The sequence below is a fragment of the Girardinichthys multiradiatus genome, chromosome 12 (genome assembly GCF_021462225.1).
Source record: "Girardinichthys multiradiatus isolate DD_20200921_A chromosome 12, DD_fGirMul_XY1, whole genome shotgun sequence".
Taxonomy (NCBI): Eukaryota; Metazoa; Chordata; class Actinopteri; order Cyprinodontiformes; family Goodeidae; genus Girardinichthys; species Girardinichthys multiradiatus.
In genome coordinates, this window is record NC_061805.1 from 52,106,496 (window position 1) to 52,131,105 (window position 24,610).

At 45.3% G+C, this 24,610-nt stretch overlaps 1 protein-coding gene across 7 annotated transcripts in view; it reads left to right on the forward strand.

Annotated features, from left to right (window-relative positions):
• Positions 1-24,318, forward strand: part of adam9 (ADAM metallopeptidase domain 9) — a 28,830-nt gene extending 4,512 nt beyond the window's left edge. The window contains exons 2-24 of one of the 7 annotated variants that reach the window (XM_047380437.1): positions 1,759-1,859; positions 6,947-7,005; positions 8,179-8,257; positions 10,108-10,184; positions 10,667-10,868; positions 11,687-11,752; positions 11,859-11,930; positions 12,837-13,006; positions 15,488-15,569; positions 15,664-15,797; positions 16,125-16,296; positions 16,618-16,710; positions 16,793-16,897; positions 16,988-17,078; positions 17,162-17,267; positions 17,371-17,554; positions 17,643-17,723; positions 17,797-17,902; positions 17,970-18,117; positions 18,472-18,583; positions 22,659-22,688; positions 23,405-23,463; positions 23,598-24,317. In XM_047380437.1, the coding sequence (XP_047236393.1) occupies positions 1,759-1,859; positions 6,947-7,005; positions 8,179-8,257; positions 10,108-10,184; positions 10,667-10,868; positions 11,687-11,752; positions 11,859-11,930; positions 12,837-13,006; positions 15,488-15,569; positions 15,664-15,797; positions 16,125-16,296; positions 16,618-16,710; positions 16,793-16,897; positions 16,988-17,078; positions 17,162-17,267; positions 17,371-17,554; positions 17,643-17,723; positions 17,797-17,902; positions 17,970-18,117; positions 18,472-18,583; positions 22,659-22,688; positions 23,405-23,463; positions 23,598-23,667 (2,399 nt within the window). In that variant the 3' untranslated portion in view covers positions 23,668-24,317. Of the gene's footprint in view, positions 1-1,758; positions 1,860-6,946; positions 7,006-8,178; positions 8,258-10,107; positions 10,185-10,666; positions 10,869-11,686; positions 11,753-11,858; positions 11,931-12,836; positions 13,007-15,487; positions 15,570-15,663; positions 15,798-16,124; positions 16,297-16,617; positions 16,711-16,792; positions 16,898-16,987; positions 17,079-17,161; positions 17,268-17,370; positions 17,555-17,642; positions 17,724-17,796; positions 17,903-17,969; positions 18,118-18,471; positions 18,584-22,658; positions 22,689-23,404; positions 23,464-23,597 lie in introns of those variants that run through there. The other 6 variants (XM_047380438.1, XR_007040495.1, XM_047380440.1 and 3 more) reach the window with 6 other exon arrangements.
• The last annotated feature ends 292 nt before the right edge of the window (positions 24,319-24,610 follow it).

Below are 24,610 nucleotides of genomic sequence, written 5' to 3' on the forward strand. Positions count from 1 at the left end.
TCACGCTCTGACCTTGGGCTGAATCTGCTGGGACGTCCACTCCTGGGAAGATCGGCAGCTGTCTGAGATGTTTTCCTCTTGGGAATAATCTTCCTCTCTGTAGGATGATGGAGTTCAGATAGTTTGGAGATGACCTTTGAACCTTCTCAGGTTTAGGGACACCAACAGTTGCTGCTCTGAGGTCATTGCCGATGTCTTTCAGGCTTGACATCGTGTTAACTCACACTTGGATGCTTGTGAGCAGCAAACTGATAGAACTTCTGCGCTTCTAGAGGAGCTTACCCTAATTATGATTCATCTGTACTTCTGATCAGCAGCTTCTGGCCACAACATTACAATTCATTCCTGGGGAAGCATTGAGGGTGTACCTGTTTTCAGGTTCTGTGTCTCTTCTTTGGGTTTCTTCAGGTTCTTCAGCCTCTGCCAACAGATTTTCTTGAATTAGTCTTTTCCTGGATTCATCCTGTAAGTGAAACAAACGGAGTTGTTCATAAACGGTGGCTCCAGTTTCCAGCAGCTAAGCCGGCTGTAATGTGAACACAAAGACTTTAGGTAACAACAGGTCAAAGGTCAGAGCTGAGCTGCAGAGGCTGAAAGAGCTGAAGGTGAACAAAACTTCAATAGAAACTGAATCTCCAATCATGTAGAGGCGTGAGGCGGTCGCAGGCAGGTCCACACGGACAGAGGGGTCATTACCCGTTACCATGGTTACAGATTAACGAGCCCACGCAGTCAGAGACAGATGGAGAGACACACACAATGTACTCTGGTGTTTGTGTCTCTGTGAGGACATCAGGCTGTTCTTGACTCACTTTTATTTTCTGGTTTGGATTTCTACTGGTTACTTTACTGATGACATCACAGATGGAGACAGGTGACCACACCTTTCCTGTTTGTGGACATCCATATTCCACGCAGGATGTGCTCAGAAACACAGAGGACCCAGGAGGGAACTCCCGTTCAGAAGCTGCCAGGGAATCTGTTTGTTTTTAACCAGATCGAAAAGACGTTTCTGTGAGTTCAGTTTGCAAACGGAACCAGTTCCCAGAATGTTCTGCGACTTTACGGACACACATTTTAATAAATGTGACATTTTCTTTTCACCAGCAAAGAACCAATTTTAAATTAGATCTTTGCCAAGATCCTTTACAAATTCCCAACTCCCTGAATCCTGAAAAACTGTTTCTGAACAGATTCAGGACTCCAAACAGATTCCTGATTCACAGTTGTGTAAAATTCCTGATTTTGTACAGATGTTGAACAGATTCCTGAATTTGAGCAGATTTCTGACGATTTACTTCTAGATTTTGACCAAATGTTCGGCTGAACAGGTCATCATTCTAAACAACATCCTGATAATGGATTTAAAGACCTAGAGAAGATGTTTTAAATGGGACCCTCGGGCAGCAGCCCGTAACAGATGCACTGTTTCCGTTTCTTTAGTCTCAAACATGCTGTTTGACAAGAGGAAAATGAGGTTTTCTAGCAAAGTGATTCACATAAAGCTTTTCAATGAATTCAGCGGGTGCTCAGCTAAAGGATGATGCAGTTCGTTTTTACTTTAACAAGCTCTGAAAGGCAGAACATACATTAGCCTAGGTTAGCCAACCCTGGCTGAGACAGCTTAGCAACCATGGTATTTATATGGGACGTCGTCTGGCTGATTTTATCCTTATTTTGAACTTTTCAGTGATCTGTTGGTGGATTTAACAAACTGAAACATGAAAGCAGTGAATCATCTGGTTTCATTTCCTGCAGGCTCTCAGCAGACGGAGCATCTCTCCTCGTACCAGTTGACTGTCCCTCAACCAATAGGAGGCAGGCTGAGGAGGGACGCTGATGGAAGACCACCCAATCAGGTAATGACGTTTTACACAGCATCACTCCTAGTCACTCTGCAGTTAGTTTAACCTCAATAGCATCTTGCTTGGCCCTAAAAGGTCACTTTAAGCTAAAGCTGCATCTGTTGTGGATGGAGATTAAAATGGTACAAAACCTGACGGCAGCTGCAGTCAGATGCTCTGTCCTTCATTTGGCTCAGACACTGAGAAGAAATGAGTTGCATCTGAAACTAATTATCATGTAGGCGGATTGTTTAGCAGTTTAAATCAGAGGTTGTAATCTGCAGACAGCAGCTGATGTTTCATGCTAAAACCGCAGTAAAAGTATTTTATCAACAATCTACTCACAAAAAACAGCTTCAGTTGTCTTGGTGGTCTGGCTGTTGACTCCCTGCTTTAGTTATTTGTTGTAGCTGAGGCATGAACCGTGTTACGTCCTCTTCCTTCAGCTGTGGGTTCTTCTTTCCCTTAAATCCAAATTGACAGGCCAGTGCATGCATAATCTTTGTAGAGGGAGCGCTCACTCTGTGTTTTTTCTATTTGGCATTCACATCTTGTCTTTGTCAAGAAAACGATTTGCTCTGTGATTATCATAGAAGATTTCTAGAAAGTGCTCATTATCCATACAGTTCTACGAAAAACTAATTACCCTCTTACAGATTTCTTGCTTTTACCTTTTGTCCCAACAACGTGGTCCCATGTGAAAAAGTAATCACCCCCTAAGCCTAATAATTGGTTGTTCCACCCTTGGCCGAAAGCGTTTATGATAAATGGTAAGGAGTCTGTAACATCACTGTGGAGGAATGTTGACCAACTTTGCTTTGTTTTAATTTAGACACATTGGAGAGTTTTTCAGCAGGAACAGCCTTTTTTAAGGTCACAGCAAAATATCTCAGTTGGACTTAAGTTCAGACCTTGACTAGGCCACTCCATTCAATTATTAGTTTACCCATTCAGAGATGCACTGTACTTGCTGATGAGCTTAAGATCACCAAGTTATGGCTGCACATTCTGCCTGAGAGCAGAATTCGTGGTTCCATCAATTTCAGACAGTCCTCCAGGTCCTGAACCAGCAAATCATCTCCAGAGCATCTTTTAGGTCAGCAGTGGTTCTGACTTTGAAACTCTCCCACGAGTCCATTTTTACCCAGTCTCTCTTTCATATTGTTGACCTCTGATCTTACCTACGGCACTGAGGCCTGCAGAGCTTCAGGTGTTCTGGGGTCTCCTGTGACCTCCTGGGTTCATTATTTGTTCATTTCTTAAGGTCAGGGCATGATGTGTTGCTTTTTGAGATCTTTTAGCCTACTTCATGTTGTCAGACAGGTTTTATTTAATTGATTTCTTGATTCTACATGTCTGACAGTAATCAGGTCTGGGTTTGGCTGATCAAATTAACTCAGCTTTCTAAATAATGTAATTGTTAACATAGAGCCAGGCTGGTTTGGAGCTTTTTTCCCTCAGTAAATGAAATCATCATATGAAAACTGCTCTTTATATTTAGTCGGGTTATCTTTGGCTCATATTAACATTTGTTTGATTTTCTGAAAAATTTAAGTGGGACAAGATGTAAAAATCAGCAGGAATCTCTAAGGTGGTAAATACTTTTTCCCAGCTCTGAATGTGGATGTGCAGATCCAGTTCTGAAAAAGTCTTTCTGTGTATTTGAAGAACTTAGCAGCTTATTGAACCAATGGAAAGGTGGGAAAGGGCATTTTGTTTCAAGCTTTGTGTTATGATTTTTGGACGAATAAATTGATCCAAACCTCCACAACTAATCTGGGCGAGTTTCTTGTCTCTGCTCCACATGCTTAGCAGCAGGCTGCAGAAACTGAGCGAGGACTTCCTCCTTCTGTCAGTGGGCATTTCTATGGAAACAGAGGTCAGGTTCGGTCAGCAGGTTGATGGTCTTCCACCAGAAACTAAGTTGCTTAGATCTGCAGACCAGCATCAGGCTCTGTGTTTGTGAAAAGTCAACACCTCATTGTGAATCCTGCAGAAAGACAGCGACACGTTCAGACTGAAGAGCTGAGCTGATAGAGCAGCTACGTTTTCAGTCCTGTGGAGAGCATGCTGGAACAGACCCCCCCACCCACACACACACACACACATACACACACACACACACACACACACACACACACACAAGGCTGAAGCATGAATCGAATCTAGAACGCGTGTTTCAACGTGTGTCCCTACAGAAACCAGAGGCTGCTTGAAAATGCTGTCATGACACACAGTTTAGCTGAGCTTCAGTGAATATAATCAGCTCTCTGGTCAATTTAAATAAAGTTAGAGTAATTCAAAATAAAACTGCAGACTCGGTTCTTTTTAAGAGTTAAACAGAACAAGATCTGTTCTGATCCCAAAATATTCTTCCAAAGTGTTTCCACCCAGCAAATAAACAACAAACATAAGGCTGGCTGTCAGAACCAGAAACACTGGGCTGGGTTTGTAACTACTAGGACAAATGGACCTTTGAGGCTCGCTGAGTTAGAGGACAGAAAGACCTGCTGCTGCTTACGATGATGATGGAGGCCATACTGAGTTCCTGTCCTGACTCACCTCTAACACCCAAACACACACACACCAACCTGGCAGCGCTGTGTGTGCGTTGTGTGTGTTAATGACACACCTGCAGAGATCTGCAGCAGAAATATTTGCCAGGTGAGTCATAAGTTTAGGTGACCTTGGAGTCCTTTAACCAGCAGCTGCGGGTTCAGAACTGTTGGTTCTGCCTTGGTGATCCAGTTTCCTCCAAATTTCATGAGACACGGGGTTCCCAAACTTTTCCATACCATGGTCCTCCAAACAGCATTAGCTTCTGGGCGGGGACCCCCTGTTGCAAAACCCACAGAAACATTAGTTTTTTTAAAAGTATTTTACTAACTATTCAATAATCAATACATTTCTTTAATGTAAGAATATTATTAAAATATGATTACACAATTATAATCACACTAAATTTTTTTTTTTATGTCATCCCCAACCTTTCTGAGGCCCCCTTAGTGCACCCTGGCGGCCCCCCTGGGTGCGTGGCCCCCATTTGAAAGCCACTGTCTTGAGAAACAGACGAGAGGTTTTTATTCTTATTAACAGAGTGCGCAAATGCGAGTGTCAGATATGGTATGCTAATGTTAGCATGCCAATGCTATTTTGCAGTAATTTTTGAAATGTCGTTTATCATCAATTGATGGAGTAAAGAAGTGGTCAGTTATTACATTGGTCCATGCAGATAATGCAATTCTGTTTTAGGTAACGTCATATCCTTACGCTAACAATGCTAAGTTAACACCAGCGTGTTAGTGATGCTAGTGAGTTGAATGGTATATGAGTCATTAAAATAACAATTGTAACTTTACTTTCTTTGTCGAGTATATAGTGCATTAAAATGGTCACATCATCCAGTGAAACTAGTGACCAGAGTAACTGTATTACAGTACGTTTAGAACCCACCTAACATGCTAACGCTAACATTGTCATGCTGATACTAACTTTAGCATTAATATACTAACCACCACCAATGCATGTACAGTGTAGTGGATCTGTTATTGTGTCTTGGTGGTCAAACTTCAGCTGATTTTGACTCACTATATAGTGAGTCAGCTGTTCTATAATGTTGTTTGAATTATAGTTATTATTTTTGTTACATGACAGAATACTGTATTGTTCGGTATTCTGGTACTGTACACACCATTGGTTAATGCAGCCTAATGCTAACTTCAATAAGCTAACCCTAGCATACGCTAGTTAGCTGTATGACTATTGAGTCACACATTTAGGTTTAAATTTTGACTTTAACTTGGTAGACGACATATTGCTAGAAATGGTGTGCAAACATTGTGCAAAAGATCTATCAAGGTAGACCAAATAACAGTTGGTAAGAGCCGACTAAAGATGATAATGCCAACAAATTATACGTTATTCTAAAGATTTGAGGTTGATGTGATTAAAACAGTTTGGATTTGCTGAGAACAGATATGATTCATTGGTTTATTATCATTAGCAAAAAATAAATAAATAAACTAATAATCAGGACAGAAGAAAATCTGTCAGAGGTGGAAATCACATGAAGATATCTCATATTTCCCTCTTCACACAGTGGAAAGAAAAGTAATGAAATGCGCATGAACAGAAAATCCAAGTTGTTTTTTAAAATGGGAATCACAGTGATATCAACCATGTAGGATATGATGTCCATGTGGTTGCTTCCAGATGTTCAGCTTCTTCTTTCTCTGAGGACCAAGCTGACCCCAGAACAACATTTCTTCAGTATTATTCATGAAGCCTATTAACATCAACCAGAGTGGACCACGGTGCTGGACAGTACAGCCTACAGAGCATTTCATCAGTGTGTCTGTGTCTCCTGGTTCAGTTTGTTACTTTCAGCAACCTGACCCTCTCCACCGTTTACCTCCTCTGTGGCTTCTTCTCTGCATTCTTCCTGGTGGAAGTCTCAGACTTTGTTCTGATCAACTAAAGATGAACCTGGAATCATGAAGTTATGCCGTGTTTAATGTGAATCAGAGGTCAGAAGCAGTCAGGAAGTTGCAGATTATCAGTCATTCTGTTGAAGGTCTCAGTGGCAGCCTTCCTCCTCCTGTTGGACCTGGCTCTGCTTCCTCTACTGCTGATGAAGATGAAGATCTGTTGGCTGATGCAGGAGTTCCTGCAGAGCTGCAGCAGGTCGTTTTGCATCGCTCCTTCCAACCAATCAGTTCATCCTATATTTATAAGAGTCAGCTCTCCACCCGTCTGATAGAAACCTGGCTGATGACCACCTCTCCTCCTCTGACCCTGCTGTCTCCACCTCTCTGTCCATCACCAGTACAGTCAGCTCATATGTGCCCTTTAGTTCTGACTTGAGCCCATGGGTTTCTTCAAGCATGCCCAGTGAAACCAGTTTTCCCTACTTGTAATATCCCATTTCCTTCTCCCAACACCTTAGTCATTGTAGTGTTCAGGATAGCAGGAGACCTTCAGGAGTTATTCTTCAGGATCAGCATTGAATTCTCCATCAATAATGCTAAATCCTGTTGTGATTAACGTGTGTGTGTGTGTGTGTGTGTGTGTGTGTGTGTGTGTGTGTGTGTGTGTTTCTGCAGGTTTCCTTTATCATCCCTGTGGATGGAGACGATCTGCTCGTTCACCTGGAGAGAAATGAGTGAGTTTGGGTGAAGAACCTCTTTGACTGCTTCTCACATCCATGAAGGTCCACTGCAGCTCTGCTAACTGAGACCTCATCCCATCCCAGACCAGATGATCTGACTTCTCTTCGTGTTGCCGCTCAGAGGTCAGATTGGTTCCGTGGTGCTGCTCCACCAAGGTTCCACTGGACCTGGAGTCGGTGCTTCAGAAGGAAAAACCTAAGGAAGTGACTCCGAGTCACAAACAGGTTTCAAACCAGAACTGGATGTTCCACCAGAACCAATTCTGTGTCGGTTCTGTTTAACACATAGCTGGAGGGCAGATTTATGCAAAGCAGAGACCATGTTGTAGAGGTTCAGCTGGAAGCAGAAACTTTCCAGCATCTTCAGCTGGAGCTTTCAGGTCTCTGATTCATTGTTAAAATCCATCATAATCATGGTCAGAACCAAAGCAGCAGCCCAGAGCTGCAGATCTCTGGTCTTTCTGCAGAACCTGCTCCACACTGAGCTCCCAGCTGCAGCGTCTCAGAAGCTTCATGCTCTCAGACCGTCCTATCTACTCTCTGATTATTTACACCAGGATCTCTGCTACAGGTTCCTCAATCAGTGTTCTCCACATGTTCTGACGTCACTTTGTTTGGCCTGAAGATGTGATGGCAACCTGCTGACGACTGACTCAACCAAGTTCAGTAGGAGCCTGAAGGCCGCAGCCAATCAGAGGCCAGCTTGCTTTAGTTTTACCCTGGAGATATGAAGAACAGTCGCAGATAAACTCCAGCATATTCCCACTGGATCAAGGTCTGAAGTTTATCAGGAAACAGGGCTGCCTGATAAGGTTTCACCACATCAAACGTTCTCCTCTGGTCTCCAAGTTGAAAATTTATCTCAAGTCTTTATTTCTTCAAATATTTTTAAGGAAGCTAAAGAAACGTCTCCTCCCCTCATTTCTCTTTAGAAGGACCAGCTCAGACAATCCAAAATTTGTTCTTGTTTCTACCATACAGAGATCAAAGATCCATCCAGGTTCTGCTAATCCTCAGAGAGAACATGGTTCCTGGTTCTGCTTCAGGAGCTGAGGTTTCTCGGTCGGAGCAGATGTTCATCTCTGCAGGGTTCAGCCCAAGGAGACTTCATGTTGTCGTTTACATGCTGCTGGTTTTCTCCTGTTAATGAGCTGCTCTTGGTTCTAGGCTCCTGCTGCCGCCAGACTTCACCGTCTTCACCTACAGTCCGAACGGATCCCTGATCACATCCGGACCACCTGTGCAGGTAACCCACTCTTCATCATGTGACCACACAGGGTGCCCACCTGGAGCCAGGTGAGGTTGTTAAAACAGGTGAAGATGTTTCTGGGATAAATCTGAGTTAGGGTTGGTCCAAACCACGATTTTAGTGCAGAAACCATCAGAACGTGTCGACCACCTGCCGAAGCACAGTGGTTGTGATGTCATCTTTAGGCGACATTCTGCACGTTGTTCTATGCTCTGTGTTTTAGGTTGAAACTCTCAGTTGGACTTTGACCCGTCTCTGCTGAGCTCAGTTTCATCAGGCGAAGATAACCGGAGGGAGAACAGGAGCTAACGGTCTCCTTTATTACAGGAATAATGTCTGATATGAACATTAGTTTGATCTGAAACTTTTAAATGAGGCAAAAACTGCAGGAACCTTTCAGGGTGTGAATACTTTCCATCAGCTCTGTGTCCGTTCAAGTCCAGATTGTGGTTCTGAAAGGCTTCCATGTTGCTCAGGTCTAGTTTTAGTGAGGCTGACAGGAAGTTGACATGTTTTTCATGAATACCAACATGTTTGCTTCTTCAAACCCAAACGGCCTGATCCATTCCATAACGGACCCATTTTCCCAAATTCTTCCAGAACCCAGTCAGTGAAGACCTGAAGCAACGTGTAAGAAACAGCTGAAGCCATTTGTTTTACTGGGACCAGATTTTCCCAGAGCCTGAGGCATGCTGGGAGTTCCCTCAGTTCTGGTGTCTTGAATCGGTTTCCTGTCTGCTGACCCACTGCGCTCCCTGAGTTCTGCTCGGAGTTCACTGCAGAGGAGGGACGCCCCAACGTTTTAACTCGCATGAAGAATGAATGCACTCGGCTTTGAACTGGATCCTCTCAGACAACTTTCACTCTTTCAAATGACCCGGGCCGGATCCGAATTCTGATTCTTATTATTAATCTGGTTCTGTTATAGCTTTCTACACGTGGATGTCAGCATCTATCACTTAAATTTACAAACACGAAGCAAAGGCCTCTGATGCAGGGGGACTGCCATCCGGATCAGGATTTACTACCCCAGGAATTGGGCCAGATCTGGATCAGGACCTGGTTCAGGTTTGAGATAGGATCAGAATCTAAATGAGTATAACTAGGATCTAAATCTGGATCAGAAGGGGAATCTGAACCCTGATCTGGAATATCATTCTGATCAGAATTAGTTCTGGTTTACGAGTTCCGCATGTCTTATCCAAACACAGGTTCAGAACCACAGGGACCCAAATCCAGAACATACATTCAGGATGTGGTTATGAAGCGTTCATGGATCTTCAAGGGATGAAAACTGCTGAGAAGCTGAAGGAGGTGTAATTGTTGATGAAGCAGCTTCTGGTCCAATGTGATGATGAGCTGCAGCTGACAGGAAACAGATCATGTGTCACTTCCTGGAAGCTGGAAGTCTGAAAACCTGCAGAGATATCTCCAACTCTGAGCAGCAGGCCTGTTTCCCTCTGTGTGTCCTTCAGCTCTGGAGCTCAAGAAGCTCTAAAGACGAAACAGTTTGTGAGAGGAGCTGGACACAGACTGGACCCAGTCAGGGGCCAAAGGTCATCAGCTGCGGGGCCCCCTTTGGCCCCGGCCCACTCTTTAGCCGTCACGGGTTGAGGAGCAGGAACATAAAAGCTGATAAAGAGGAAGTGAAAGATGTGGGTGGAATGCGATGAGTTAAAGTTTCTCACACACACACACACACACACAGATAGAGGAAGTGCTTCGCGGTCTCCTGTGGGACTCACACAGGAAGCTGGACCAGCGCCATCAGCTCCAGTTTTCCTGTCTAGAACATCTCCCTAGCTCCCCCTGCTGGAATGACCTGGTATCACCTCTCTGTGTTACAGGACCATTGTCACTATCAGGGCTTCGTTCAGAACATGGAGGGTTCTGCTGTGGCTATGAGCATCTGCAGCGGCCTCAGGTACCAAAGACCCAAACTGTGCATGGCTTTAGTCAGCCACAGAGCCAACATGGCTGCCTTTCACTCATTAATAAGGCAAAAACACATTTTCAGCAGATATGGAAGGTTTTACCAGAACCTGTGAACTGAAGCTGGGTCAGAACAGTTTTCAGCTTCAGTTTTCTCTGCTGAATATTTCCCTCCACTGGTGGCTTCGATGTTTCTGTGATTCCTCAGTAATTCTCACCCACTGTGGGCCTCAGGGAGGTCCTCTTTCTTTGTGGGAATATTCAGGTCACAGAACCGAGCCTGGGCTTGTTAAATGATGAAATGTGCGATGATGCAGACATGTTTTGACTCTCTGTAAAGCAGTTTTTAGTCATTAATCACGGTTTGGGAGTTTGTCCCTCAGATTTGTCTGCCGGGAGTGTTTTTATTTGTCAGTTACCTCATAACATTTTCACTTAAATACTTTGATGTTTTGTTGTCTTCTTCTTTCTCAGAGGAGTGTTGCATCTGACCCACGACAGCTACGGGATCGAGCCACTAGACTCCGCCCCCAAGCAGCACCTGCTGTACCGCCTACAGGATGTGATGTCACAGCCCAGAGGATGTGGAACGCCTCACTATGAGCATGAGTACAGCAACGCTACGGAGCATGCTCAGTACGAACCACAGGAGGTCCACCACAGACAGCACAGCAGGGTGAGTTCTGGTGCACAGATGCAGGTCCACGCATGGTGAGGGTTTGAATCCAATCCTTTCCTCTGACTGAAAGTCAGACAGTAATACAGCCACATTCAGAACCAGAACAAATTTTTAATGAGCACAACGAAACACGACACAAAATAAATGTAAAGAAACAGAAATTTACCAGAAAGAGACAAAAAATAACCAAGAAGAGAGAGTAGGGGTCCAAAAAGATGATTTAAACCAAGCTATAACACACAAGATGACCAAAATCAAGATAACTTGTCTCAGAAAGAGAAAATGACCTGGATCCGTCCTGGGTTCGGTTCCCGACCTTGAGATTTTTGCTGCACATCTTTCCCCTTCTACCTGAATGTTTCTTGTCTGATTACTCACAATAAAGGCCAAGGGCGCCACGAGATGTCCGTTTATTGTTTAAGAACATTTTAAGGATGGGTCTTAATGTCTGAAACCAGCTACTTTAAAATTATTCCTTAAAGATGTGGAGAAAACTATTTTTAAGAACATCAATGCAACCAAAAAGATTAAAAATGATCTCAAAGGTGTCAAGAAAAGATCTACAGATAACCTGACCAGATGCACTGATCAAATGTCCACCAGGAAACATGAAGGAAGATCTCAGAAAGATGCAAATTATTCCCAGATACACACACAGGGACCTGGGGAGGATGGTTTCTTGGTTCAGAACGTGGTTTCAGCTGATGTTCATTGATAAAATTAGCAAAATATGTCTCAGCGGTTAGACTGTGAAAACACACACACCTTGATCAACCCTCAGGTGTTAATCATTAACCTGGCTGTTTGTTTTCCAGATAAGGAGAGCAGTTCTCCATAAGACTCACTATGTGGAGCTGCTGCTGGTGGTCGACAATGACAGAGTGAGACACACACACACACACACACACACACACACACACACACACACACACACAGCCCCGTGTTCCTCATAGTCTCTGTGCTGATTGAAGCTCTCTTCTTCTGCAGTATAAACACATGAATGCAAATGAGACGGCGGTCACAGAGGAGATGGTCCACCTGGCTAACTTCATAGACACTGTAAGTGCACACACACACACACACACACACACCTTAAACAGCTTCACTCTGACGTTACCAAACATCTGGGTTCAGGAGGAACCTGGTCTTTACCCTGAGCAGAAGATTTCCTTGTGGAGCCGCTGACGATATGCTTCAAACGTTGTATCATTCAAACATGAAGTTGGATCGTTAGAACATAAGACAAGTTCACCTTATAACAAACACACTGATGCAGATAAGAGGTTCAGGAAATGTCTCGCCTGCAGGAACTGGTTCTGTTCTGATTCCTGCTTGGATTGAGCCATGGAGATGTTCTGCTGTTATTCAGCATCGTACTAATCACACATACACGGAGAGGGAGCTTAAAACACATGGTTCTGTACAGGAGGAGGAATGAGTCGGATCTGATTGAGGTGGTCTGAACTAGGAGTGGCTTGGTTGTCTCCATGGATACAAACTGGACCACCTGAACTGCACTCAGGCGGGTTGTGTTGTCACCCAGAGTACTGTGAGACATTTACTGACATATCTGGACCCAAAGACAGTTGACCCAAACTAATTAGCGTCACCTTGACTCCTTTGTATTTACAGACATTGTTTACATCTTATATATTTTTGGACCCGGTGGAAAACGACCACACCGCTGATATTGCTTCTCTGCTACAGTTAAACTACCCACAATCCTACGCTGCATCACCATCTCTGTCACATGACCAAACAGATACCACATGACCCCCCCCCCCCCGTCCAGAAACACTAACAACAACAGCATGGAAATGAGCATTGGTTGTTAATCGACCCAGTTTTACTTATCGGACCGATACCGAAGTTAGTTTTGCGTCCATAATAAATATTATATTGGATGAATGTGAAAAGGGGTCTTTAAGGTCCTGTTTTTGTCTCTGTGTCGATGAATGCGAGCAGATCTACATGCAGCTGAATATTCGGGTGGTCCTAGTCGGTCTGGAGATTTGGACCACGCAGAATCTAATCAGCACAGAGGGAGGAGCCGGGGAGGTGCTGAGCCGTTTCACGCAGTGGAGGGAGAAGGACCTGGTTCCTCGGCGCCGACACGACTCGGCTCAGCTCATCCTGTGAGTCTGACGGTGAAACTGGTGGTGATGAAGATGGAGAGGATGGTGGTGGTGATGAAGATGGAGAGGATGGTGGTGGTGATGAAGATGGAGAGGATGGTGGTGGTGATGAAGATGGAGAGGATGTTGGTGGTGATGAAGATGGAGAGGATGTTGGTGGTGATGAAGATGGAGAGGATGTTGGTGGTGATGAAGATGGAGAGGATGTTGGTGGTGATGAAGATGGAGAGGATGTTGGTGGTGATGAAGATGGAGGGGATGGTGGTGGTGATGAAGATGGAGAGGATGGTGGTGGTGATGAAGATGGAGAGGATGTTGGTGGTGATGAAGATGGAGAGGATGGTGGTGGTGATGAAGATGGAGGGGATGGTGGTGGTGATGAAGATGGAGAGGATGGTGGTGGTGATGAAGATGGAGGGGATGTTGGTGGTGATGAAGATGGAGAGGATGTTGGTGGTGATGAAGATGGAGGGGATGGTGGTGGTGATGAAGATGGAGAGGATGGTGGTGGTGATGAAGATGGAGAGGATGTTGGTGGTGATGAAGATGGAGAGGATGGTGGTGGTGATGAAGATGGAGAGGATGTTGGTGGTGATGAAGATGGAGAGGATGTTGGTGGTGATGAAGATGGAGAGGATGTTGGTGGTGATGAAGATGGAGAGGATGTTGGTGGTGATGAAGATGGAGGGGATGGTGGTGGTGATGAAGATGGAGAGGATGGTGGTGGTGATGAAGATGGAGAGGATGTTGGTGGTGATGAAGATGGAGAGGATGGTGGTGGTGATGAAGATGGAGAGGATGTTGGTGGTGATGAAGATGGAGAGGATGTTGGTGGTGATGAAGATGGAGAGGATGTTGGTGGTGATGAAGATGGAGAGGATGGTGGTGGTGATGAAGATGGAGAGGATGGTGGTGGTGATGAAGATGGAGAGGATGGTGGTGGTGATGAAGATGGAGGGGATGGTGGTGGTGATGAAGATGGAGAGGATGGTGGTGGTGATGAAGATGGAGAGGATGGTGGTGGTGATGAAGATGGAGGGGATGTTGGTGGTGATGAAGATGGAGAGGATGGTGGTGGTGATGAAGATGGAGGGGGTGGTGGTGGTGATGAAGATTGAGGGGATGGTGGTGGTGATGAAGATGGAGAGGATGGTGGTGGTGATGAAGATGGAGGGGATGTTGGTGGTGATGAAGATAGAGAGGATGGTGGTGGTGATGAAGATGGAGAGGATGTTGGTGGTGATGAAGATGGAGAGGATGTTGGTGGTGATGAAGATGGAGAGGATGGTGGTGGTGATGAAGATGGAGGGGGTGGTGGTGGTGATGAAGATTGAGGGGATGGTGGTGGTGATGAAGATGGAGAGGATGTTGGTGGTGATGAAGATGGAGGGGATGTTGGTGGTGATGAAGATGGAGAGGATGGTGGTGGTGATGAAGATGGAGGGGATGGTGGTGGTGATGAAGATGGAGGGGATGGTGGTGGTGATGAAGATGGAGAGGATGTTGGTGGTGATGAAGATGGAGGGGATGTTGGTGGAGATGAAGATGGAGAGGATGTTGGTGGTGATGAAGATGGAGAGGATGGTGGTGGTGATGAAGATGGAGAGGATGGTGGTGGTGATGAAGATGGAGAGGATGGTGGTGGTGATGAAGATAGAGAGGATGGTGGTGGTGATGAAGATGGAGGGGGTGGTGGTGGTGATGAAGATTGAGGGGATGGTGGTGGTGATGAAGATGGAGAGGATGGTGGTGGTGATGAAGATGGAGGGGATGTTGGTGGTGATGAAGATAGAGAGGATGGTGGTGGTGATGAAGATGGAGAGGATGTTGGTGGTGATGAAGATGGAGGGGATGGTGGTGGTGATGAAGATGGAGAGGATGTTGGTGGTGATGAAGATGGAGGGGATGTTGGTGGTGATGAAGATGGAGAGGATGGTGGTGGTGATGAAGATGGAGGGGGTGGTGGTGGTGATGAAGATTGAGGGGATGGTGGTGGTGATGAAGATGGAGAGGATGGTGGTGGTGATGAAGATGGAGGGGATGTTGGTGGTGATGAAGATAGAGAGGATGGTGGTGGTGATGAAGATGGAGAGGATGTTGGTGGTGATGAAGATGGAGAGGATGTTGGTGGTGATGAAGATGGAGAGGATGGTGGTGGTGATGAAGATGGAGGGGGTGGTGGTGGTGATGAAGATTGAGGGGATGGTGGTGGTGATGAAGATGGAGAGGATGTTGGTGGTGATGAAGATGGAGGGGATGTTGGTGGTGATGAAGATGGAGAGGATGGTGGTGGTGATGAAGATGGAGAGGATGTTGGTGGTGATGAAGATGGAGAGGATGGTGGTGGTGATGAAGATGGAGAGGATGTTGGTGGTGATGAAGATGGAGAGGATGTTGGTGGTGATGAAGATGGAGAGGATGTTGGTGGTGATGAAGATGGAGAGGATGTTGGTGGTGATCAGGGTCTTTTTGATGATGCAGAAAGAAGAACTTTGGAGTAACAGCAGGAATGGCGTTTGTCTCCACCGTCTGCTCCAGAAGTCATGGAGGAGGAATCAACGCGGTAATGACTGAAGGAGAGAAGAACTGAAACAGTTTTTACCCGACCATACTGAACCCAATCTCACCTGTGTACATTCTCCCTGCTCTCCTCTCAGTTCCTCAACAACAACATTCCCGCGTTCGCCTCCATTGTGGCCCATGAACTCGGACACAACCTCGGGATGAACCACGACGACGGACGCTCCTGCACCTGCCCCGTCTCCGCCTGCATCATGCACTCTGGAGCCACGTAGGATGCTCATTCAGCACTGTCAAAACTCACAGCACGGTCCTCAATCCTCCCTGTCATCCAGACCTTCCTGTAACCTCTCGAAGTGGTCTGGAGAAACAGTTCTCTGGAGTTTCTGAAGGTCGGTCGGTGACTGTTTCTGGACTTTGGCTGCTTCTTCTCTCAGTCTCAGTCTAGACCCTTAAGTATTATTAGTAAGACCACTTAGGAGGATACCAGAAAGTCTGGAATGGAGAAGAAATGAAAGCTGGATTGGGGCATTGAGACAGAACCATCCCAGAACGTTCATGTTCAGCCTGTTTATTGCTCTTATGTTTGTTTCTGCAGAGGATCAAAAAACTTCAGCAGCTGCAGCGCCGAAGACTTTGAGAAGATGATCCTCTCGACAGGAGGGACGTGTCTCCTGAACGTCCCTCGGCCCGATGATGCCTACAGCGCCCCCTTCTGTGGAAACAGGCTGGTGGACGTCGGAGAGGAGTGTGACTGTGGATCAGAGAAGGTTTGAAGCTTTGTTCCTGTTGGGTGACAAAACATAAACTTGTGTGTGTTTTAAAAACGTCTCCTGATTACAGCAGCTCATGTGGAGATAAAACTGTGGTCATGAGAGGAGTTGAATACAAAAGTTCTGAATATTGCACTGGGTCAGTGCCATCATCTCACTCTAAGCTGATCATTCTGTGGGAAAAGAGATCAAAATGATAGCTGGGTCAGGAGTCCAACTTCATGTGACCCGTTTAAACTTTGAATGATGGTTCTGCTGTCTTCAGCTGAGAACCTAAAGTTTGGTCCAGAAAAACTGAGCCTGGGTGATTGTGTCCAGGAGTGTGAGGAGGACCTCTGCTGTGAATATCAGACCTGCAAACTGAAGGCTGGAGCTCAGTGTGCGTATGGAGAGTGCTGCTCCAACTGTCAGGTAACCACAGCCAACCCTTGGGAGAACTGGGTTCTGAAACAAACTGCAGAACCAAAGCGAGTCTTGGTGTCTCTGTGTTCAGTTCCTGCCAGGGGGAACGGTGTGTCGCTCCAGGAAAGACGAGTGTGATCTACCAGAGTACTGCAACGGCTCCACCTCCTTCTGTCAGAGCGACGTCTTCGTCCAGGTGAGACCCGAATTCCCTGTCTGTCTCCCTGTAGGCGGGCCAAGGTTCCTCAAGGGGGCGCCACACTCTAACTTGGTGTGTGTGTTTCAGAATGGACATCCTTGCAGGAACCAGCAGGCCTACTGTTACAACGGAAGGTGTCAGCACCATGATGGACAGTGCCAAGCACTGTTTGGAGCCAGTAGGTTCCTCCTTTCTACTTTTATGCTCAGAGCCTGACCCATTCAGATGTTCTGAAACCATCTAATTCTTCCTCGTCTGCAGAGGCCACGGCTGCTCCTGAGATCTGCTTCAAAGACGTGAACAGCAAAGGAGACCGCTTCGGGAACTGTGGGTACCAACACAGTGGCTACAAGAAGTGTGAGAGCAGGTACCCCGCCCCACACACACACACCTTTAAAGGCGGTCCGTCGGGCTGATTTTGAGCAGTCTGTCCCAAGCAGCCTCCCGGTCACATGACTCTGTCTCCATAGAAACGCTCTCTGCGGGAAACTGCAGTGCTTGAACGTTGAGGAGGGGACTGTTTTCGGCATCCAGCCGTCGATCATTACCACTCCGATTCACGGAGCCAAGTGTTTTGGAGTCGATTTCATGCTGGGCTCAGACGTTCCTGACCCGGGAATGGTGAATGAAGGAACCAAGTGTGGAGACAATAAGGTGAGTGGGAGGACAAGGACAAGGGGGAGGCCAGGGGGAGGTTACCAGAAGAACTGATGAAGCTTTTTTCTTCTTCTGTGGTCTGCAGGTGTGCATGAACTTTGAGTGTCGCAACGCGGACGTCCTGAACTATGACTGTGATGTGGAGAATAAGTGCCACAGACATGGGGTAAGACACATGGATGGTACCGGCCTGAGAGACAAGGCGGGTTCTGACCCGAGTGTATCTGTGTACCTCTCAGGTGTGTAACAGTAACAGGAAGTGTCACTGCGATTACGGCTGGGCTCCCCCTTTCTGTGAGCTCTCAGGTTACGGAGGCAGTGAGGACAGCGGACCCTCTTGGAACGGTACTTTGTCTGCCGTGCACCTGAGCAACAGTATCCCTGCTCCATACTGACTGTCTGTTGTCCACAGATAAGGACACGTCTCTCAGGGATGGCCTTCTCGTCTTCTTCTTCCTCGTTCTTCCTCTGCTTGCTCTGGGAGCGTTTGTTTTCCTGCGCCGAAATGAGCTGCTGCGACGACTCGGACAGAGCCGCAGGAAGAGGTCACAAGGATACCAGTAAGTAAAAACCCACTGCGACACGCCAACACGAATATGTTGACCTCAAATCACCCTGGCAGATGGTTGCAACATATGGCAACTAGTGACTCAGCATTTTCTGAGACCCTAATCACCACAGCAATAAGTGACCCAAAGGATGTGAAATGTAACTCAAACTACAAGATTCCTCAATGAATCGTTGTAGATGCTGGTGGCTGCAGGCAGGAAGGACCTCCTGTAGAGGACAGTATTACAGCAGATCTGAAGAAGCCTCTGACCGAAGACACTGTTGTATCCACAGTCTGATGAAGAGGATGCTCAGTGCTTGATCATCTCTTCTGTTCACTGAACCTTTCTCCTATTCGTCTTTAGGGCTGATGGAGCAGCTTCGACCAATCCCAGTAGAGCACCTCCTCCCAGAGCCCAGCCCCCAGCTGTTAATCGCGGCAACGCAAACGGCATCGTCAGAGATGGAGTGAGTTTGGTAAACTGTTGCTTCTTCTTGTTCATAGACATAAAAATGAATAATTAAAGTGATAAACGTGCCTGTGATGCTGCGTATCAGATAGGTGATGATGATGGTGATGATGATGATGATGATGGTGATGATGATGATGATGATGATGATGGTGATGATGATGATGGTGATGATGGTGATGATGATGATGGTGATGATGATGATGATGGTGGTGATGATGATGGTGATGATGATGATGATGATGGTGGTGATGATGATGATGGTGGTGATGATGATGATGATGGTGGTGATGATGATGATGATGATGATGACGGTGATGATGATGATAATGATGATGGGGATGATGATGATGGGGATGATGATGATGATGGTGGTGATGATGATGATGATGACGGTGATGATGATGATGATGACGGTGATGATGATGATGGTGTTGATGATGATGATGATGATGATGATGACGGTGATGATGATGATGATGATGATGGTGATGATGATGATGGTGGTGATGATGATGATGGTGATGATGATGATGGTGATGATGATGATGGTGATGATGATGATGATGATGATGATGGTGGTGATGATGATGATGATGATGATGATGATGGTGATGGTGATGATGATGATGATGATGATGGGGATGATTCAATTCAATTCAATTCAAAAATACTTTATTAATCCCAAAGGAAAATTAAATGTTGTTGTAGCTCATATTATGAAGGTTTCCTCAAAGAGTCGTTGTAGATGCTGATGGCTGTGGGCAGGAAGGATCTCCTGTAGCGCTCCGTCTTACAGCAGATCTGAAGAAGCCTCTGACTGAAGACACTCTGTTGTTGTAGAAAAGTCTGATGAAGAGGATGCTCAGGGTTCTCACAAACTGTAGTCTGTTTGTCAGGTAGTCTTTGATCCAGGAGATTGTTGAGGCCTCCACCTGAGTCTTCTGGAGTTTCTGACAAAGCAAATCAGGTTGGATTGTGTTAAATGTTCTGGAGAAATCAAAGAACATGATCCTCACAGTGCTGCTGGCTTTGTCCAGATGACAGTGGGTTTGTTGAAGCAGGTGTATGATGGCATCTTCAACTCCAACTCCACAGCGATAAGTAAACTGAAGGAGGTCCTGATGGTTTACTGTTTGCTTACTCAGGTGGACCAACAGGAGTCTCTCTAGGACCTTCATGATGTGAGATGTCAGGGCAACATGTCTATAGTCATTGAGGACTGATGGGTGAGTTTTATTTGGTACCTGAACAAGACAGGAGGTCTTCCACAACACCGGTACCTTCTTCTGGGCCAGGCTAAGGTTGAAGAGGTGCTGCAGAATCCCACAGAGCTGCTCTGCACAGGCCTTCAGGACTCTAGGGCTGACATGATCTGGACCTGCAGCCTTATTCCTATTCAGTCTCTCCAGTTGTCTCTTCACCTGACTTCTTGAGACACACAGGTGGAAGGGGGAAGCAAAGGAAGCATCAGCATCTTCTGATATGGTTGAAGGCAAACATGTAGAAGCAGAAGGGTCTAGGGCTGATGTGGAAGATAAAACATTTGAGGTGTTACTGGACAGCTGTGGGTCCTGTGGGTCAAAGGAAGGTGGAATGTCTGTTTGGCTGTGACCAGGAGAGGAGGATGCGAAGCTTGTTTCTGAACTGAACCTATTGAAGAATGTGTTCAGTTCATTGGCTCTGTCCAGACCTCCATCGGTCTGATCATCCTTCTGCCTGAAGCCCGTGATCTTCTTCATTCCTGACCACACATCTCTGATATTGTTTTACTGGAGCTTGCTCTCCAGCTTCTTCTTGTACACCTCCTTGCTGTCTCTTATCTTGACTTTAAGTTGCTTCTGTAAACTCCTCAATAATTCTCTGTCTCCCTCTCTGAAGGCTCTTTTTTTCTTGTTAAGCAGGTCCTTCAGGTCACTGGTGATCCAAGGTTTGTTATTGGGGAAGCATCTCACGGTTCTGGTGGGGATGATGTTATCCACACAGAAGTTTATATAGTCGGTTACACACTCAGTCATGGCATTGATGTCCTCTCCATGTGGCTGGCACAGTGCGTCCCAGTCTGTAGCCTCAAAGCAACCTTGCAGGGCTTCTTCAGCTTCCTGTGACCATTTTCTCACAGTCCTCTTTATTACAGGTTGCCTCTGAACAAGGGGCTTATATTTCAAGCAGAGAAAAACAAGATTGTGATCTGATTTGCCTAGAGGAGGTCTTGCTGTAGAGATGTATGAGTCCTTGACATTTGCATAAAACAAATCCAACGTTTTGTTTTCTCTGGTAGAGCAGCTGACAAACTGTTGAAACGTTGGAAGTGTAGCAGAGAGTGAAGCATGGTTAAAATCCCCAGAAATTGCCACAAAAGCATTGGGGTTTTGTGTCTGTAGCTTAGCAACAACTGAGCAGATGGCATCACATGCAGTGTTGGCAACAGCGGAAGGTGGAACGTAAACTGTTACCAAAATAACACTGGTGAACTCTCTGGGTAAATAATATGGACGAAAACGTACTGCCAACAGTTCAATATCTGGACTGCAGAGATTACACTTCACAGTAACATGTCCTGGATTACACCATCTGTTGTTCACAAGTACTGCCAGTCCACCTCCTTTACATTTGCCGCTCCTCTTTAAATCTCTGTCAGCTCGTATGGTTAAAAAGCCCGGCAGAGAGACGCTGGAGTCGGGGATATGATCCTGCAGCCATGTCTCAGTAAAACACATAATACTGCATGCCCGGTACTCTGGCTGGGTCCTTTGTAGGGCTTGGAGTCCATCCAACTTGTTTCCCAACGATCTCACATTACCCATCAAAATCGACGGAAGAGATGGTTTGAACTTCCTCCTTCTCTCTCTTCTCTTAGCTCCTTCTCTCCATCCATGGCGTCTCCTTTTCAACTCATCAGGGATTTGGGGTTGTAGCTGAAGTATTATTTGAGCTTTTGAGATATTAATCAGCTGCTCCCGGTTGTAAGAAACAACCCCGTTGCCATGGCAATGCATCATAACAAATGTCCAAAAATAGAAAGTATTAAGAAAAATCCTCCAAGCTGCACAGCATCTGACACTGGAATGGACAGTCATCCAGATGGTGGTGGTGATGATGATGATGGTGGTGGTGGTGATGATGATGATGGTGGTGGTGATGATGATGATGATGATGATGATGACAGTGATGGTGGTGGTGGTGGTGATGATGATGATGACGGTGATGATGATGGTGGTGGGGATGATGATGATGGTGATGGGGATGGTGGTGGGGATGATGGTGATGGTGGTGGTGGTGGTGGTGATGATGATGATGATGATGATAACGGTGGTGGTGATGATGATGGTAGTGGTGATGATGGTGATGATGATGGTGGTGGGGATGATGATGGTGGTGATGAGGATGATGGTGATGATGATGATGATGATGACAGTGGTGGTGATGATGATGGTGGTGGTGGTGGTGGTGATGATGATGATGATGATGATAACGGTGGTGGTGATGATGATGGTAGTGGTGATGATGGTGATGGTGGTGGTGATGATGATGATGATTATGATGATGACGATGGTGGTGGTGGTGGTGGTGATGATGATGATGGTGGTGGTGGTGGTGATGATGATGGTGATGGAGATGATGGTGGTGATGATGACGGTGGTGATGGTGAGAACCTGGTCAGCTGCAGGGTACATTGGTTCAGTTGGTTTTAAGACATTTTTGTCTTTTTCTAATGTTAAGTTATAGAGGTTATAGAGGCTGAGATCCTTTCAGTGATTTATTTATAATGAATTAATTAGCTGATCAGTAAAACTGCAGAGCTTTAATCATCTACTTACATAAATCCACTTTTAGTTATTCATTTGACTCATTACTAAACCAGCTGCACAGCCATTTAAAACACTGATTGATTGGCTGATCAAGTCCATGGATGTCAGTAGGTGTGTGTGTGTGTGTGTGTGTGTGTGTGTGTGTGTGTGTGTGTGTGTGTGTGTGTTTGTGTGTGTGTGTGTGTGTTTGTGCTACTGACAGTGAATAATTTGCTTTCACTAAAGCTCATTAAAATCAACTAACAGCTTGTATTTTCTCCACATGTGAAGCATCAGGCTCAGCTGCTGCCACCACAGGAGGTAAAATACTCTGACTCACTACTACAGCAATACTTCTACAGTAATACTACTACAACAGTACTGCTACAGTAACAACTGTCATGGTGCTGGTGGTCCATTCTGTGCTTCTGACATTTTTGACTCGACTGTTTTACTGAATGAAGACGAGTTGAGTTTAAAGGTGAAGGTCTCTGAAGCTGAACACAAGGACAGGATCTTTGAATGGGACTGTTCTGGGTGTTTTCAGCCAAATGCAATATAACACAAAATAAAATAATACCTTTTTATATAGTTTTTATTTTATTCATTCCAAAAACCAAAAGAAATACAAAATGTTTAAAACAATAATAAAAATAACAGTAATTTGGAAAAATCTAATAACATAAAATAAAATAGGAGAACAGATAAAAGCCATTAATAAAATAGAATTCAGCTGGATTAAATAAATTAAATATTATTTCATTTAATAACTATATTAAATAAGGTTCTCATAAACACAAATAAAGGAAGAACTAAGAACAAAACGTTTTAACAATGTTATTTAAATTGTGTCTTTAAATGTATACATTTCATTTTGTGTATTTCTGTGGAAACGTCTATTATGTTTTAATGGGCTTTGCTTAGATTTTTTCTTACCTTATTTTAGAGCCAACCACTGTTGAAATAAATGACCATATTTGTTGTACTGAAACAGATTTATATGGAGCAGGTTCATTTTTTATCTCTTGTGTTTTCAGGTGGTGGAGACCAACAGGACTGCTCCGTCCTTCGCTGCAAAGCCTCCTCCTCCTCCTCTGTAAGAACATCTACCAGGCCTGTAGATACGTGTCCAGATCATGAGACACTGTTAACTGATGAAGTCTAGAAACCTGAGGAATATTCTGTAACTTCAGAAAAAGAAGGCGTCTTTCATGTTTTTGTCTTTTTCAGAAAACCGAAACCTTCTGCTGCATCTCGGCCTCTGGTGCCTCAAAGACCCGCTCCTGCTCCTCCTGTTTAACCAATCAAAGGGCTTCCTCTTTACACCCACCCTCTTCCTCTTCTCCTCGGCCTCTTCCTCCTGAACATCAGTCCGCTCTCTCAGCGCTGGTTCCTTAGAAACATCCAGGGAAGCGTCTGTGAGCAGAGATGGTGACCAGCAGACCTGGAGGTCTGTGGGTCAGTCCTGAACTGGACTAGACCAAGAGGTCGGATGGGGGGGGGCAGCGGGACTGAACCGAAGCAGCTGCTATTTTTCATTTCTCCTCCTCTCTGTCAGGTGATTTCAGCTGTAACCAAACCAGCCAATCAGAGTGCAGAGCCACTACATAATATACCAGATAACCTCCTAAAGTGGATGCATGAGCAGTTCATGTTCCTGCAGTGGAAATAACCTCTTAAAATATCAGCGTAAGACTTTATTGGCTGCTTAAAAGCGGCACCGTACCTGGGAAATGACACTGTGTTGGATAGTTCACTCACTAACTACACTGCGTTCATCGTATCGAGTAGTGAATAGGATTTTACATTCAAATTCTACTGGAGCGTTTACCTATGGTCCCAGTATACCCAGTTAGATGTTGCATACAGTGCCTTGCTAAAGTATTCGGCCCCTTGAACTTTTCAACATCTTGCCACATTTCAAGCTTCAAACATAAAGATGTAAAATTCTAATTTTTTGTGAAGAATCAACAACAAGTTGGACACAATCATGAAATGGAATGAAATTTATTGGATGTGTCAAACTTTTTTAACAAATAAAAAACTGAAAAGTGGGGCGTGTAATATTATTCAGCCCCTTTACTTTCAGTGCAGCAAACTCACTCCAGAAGTTCAGTGAGGATCTCTGAATGATCCAATGTTGTCCCAAATTACTGATGATGATAAATAGAATCCACCTGTGTTTAATCAAATCTCCGTATAAATGCACCTGCTCTGTGATAGTCTCAGGGTTCTGTTCAAAG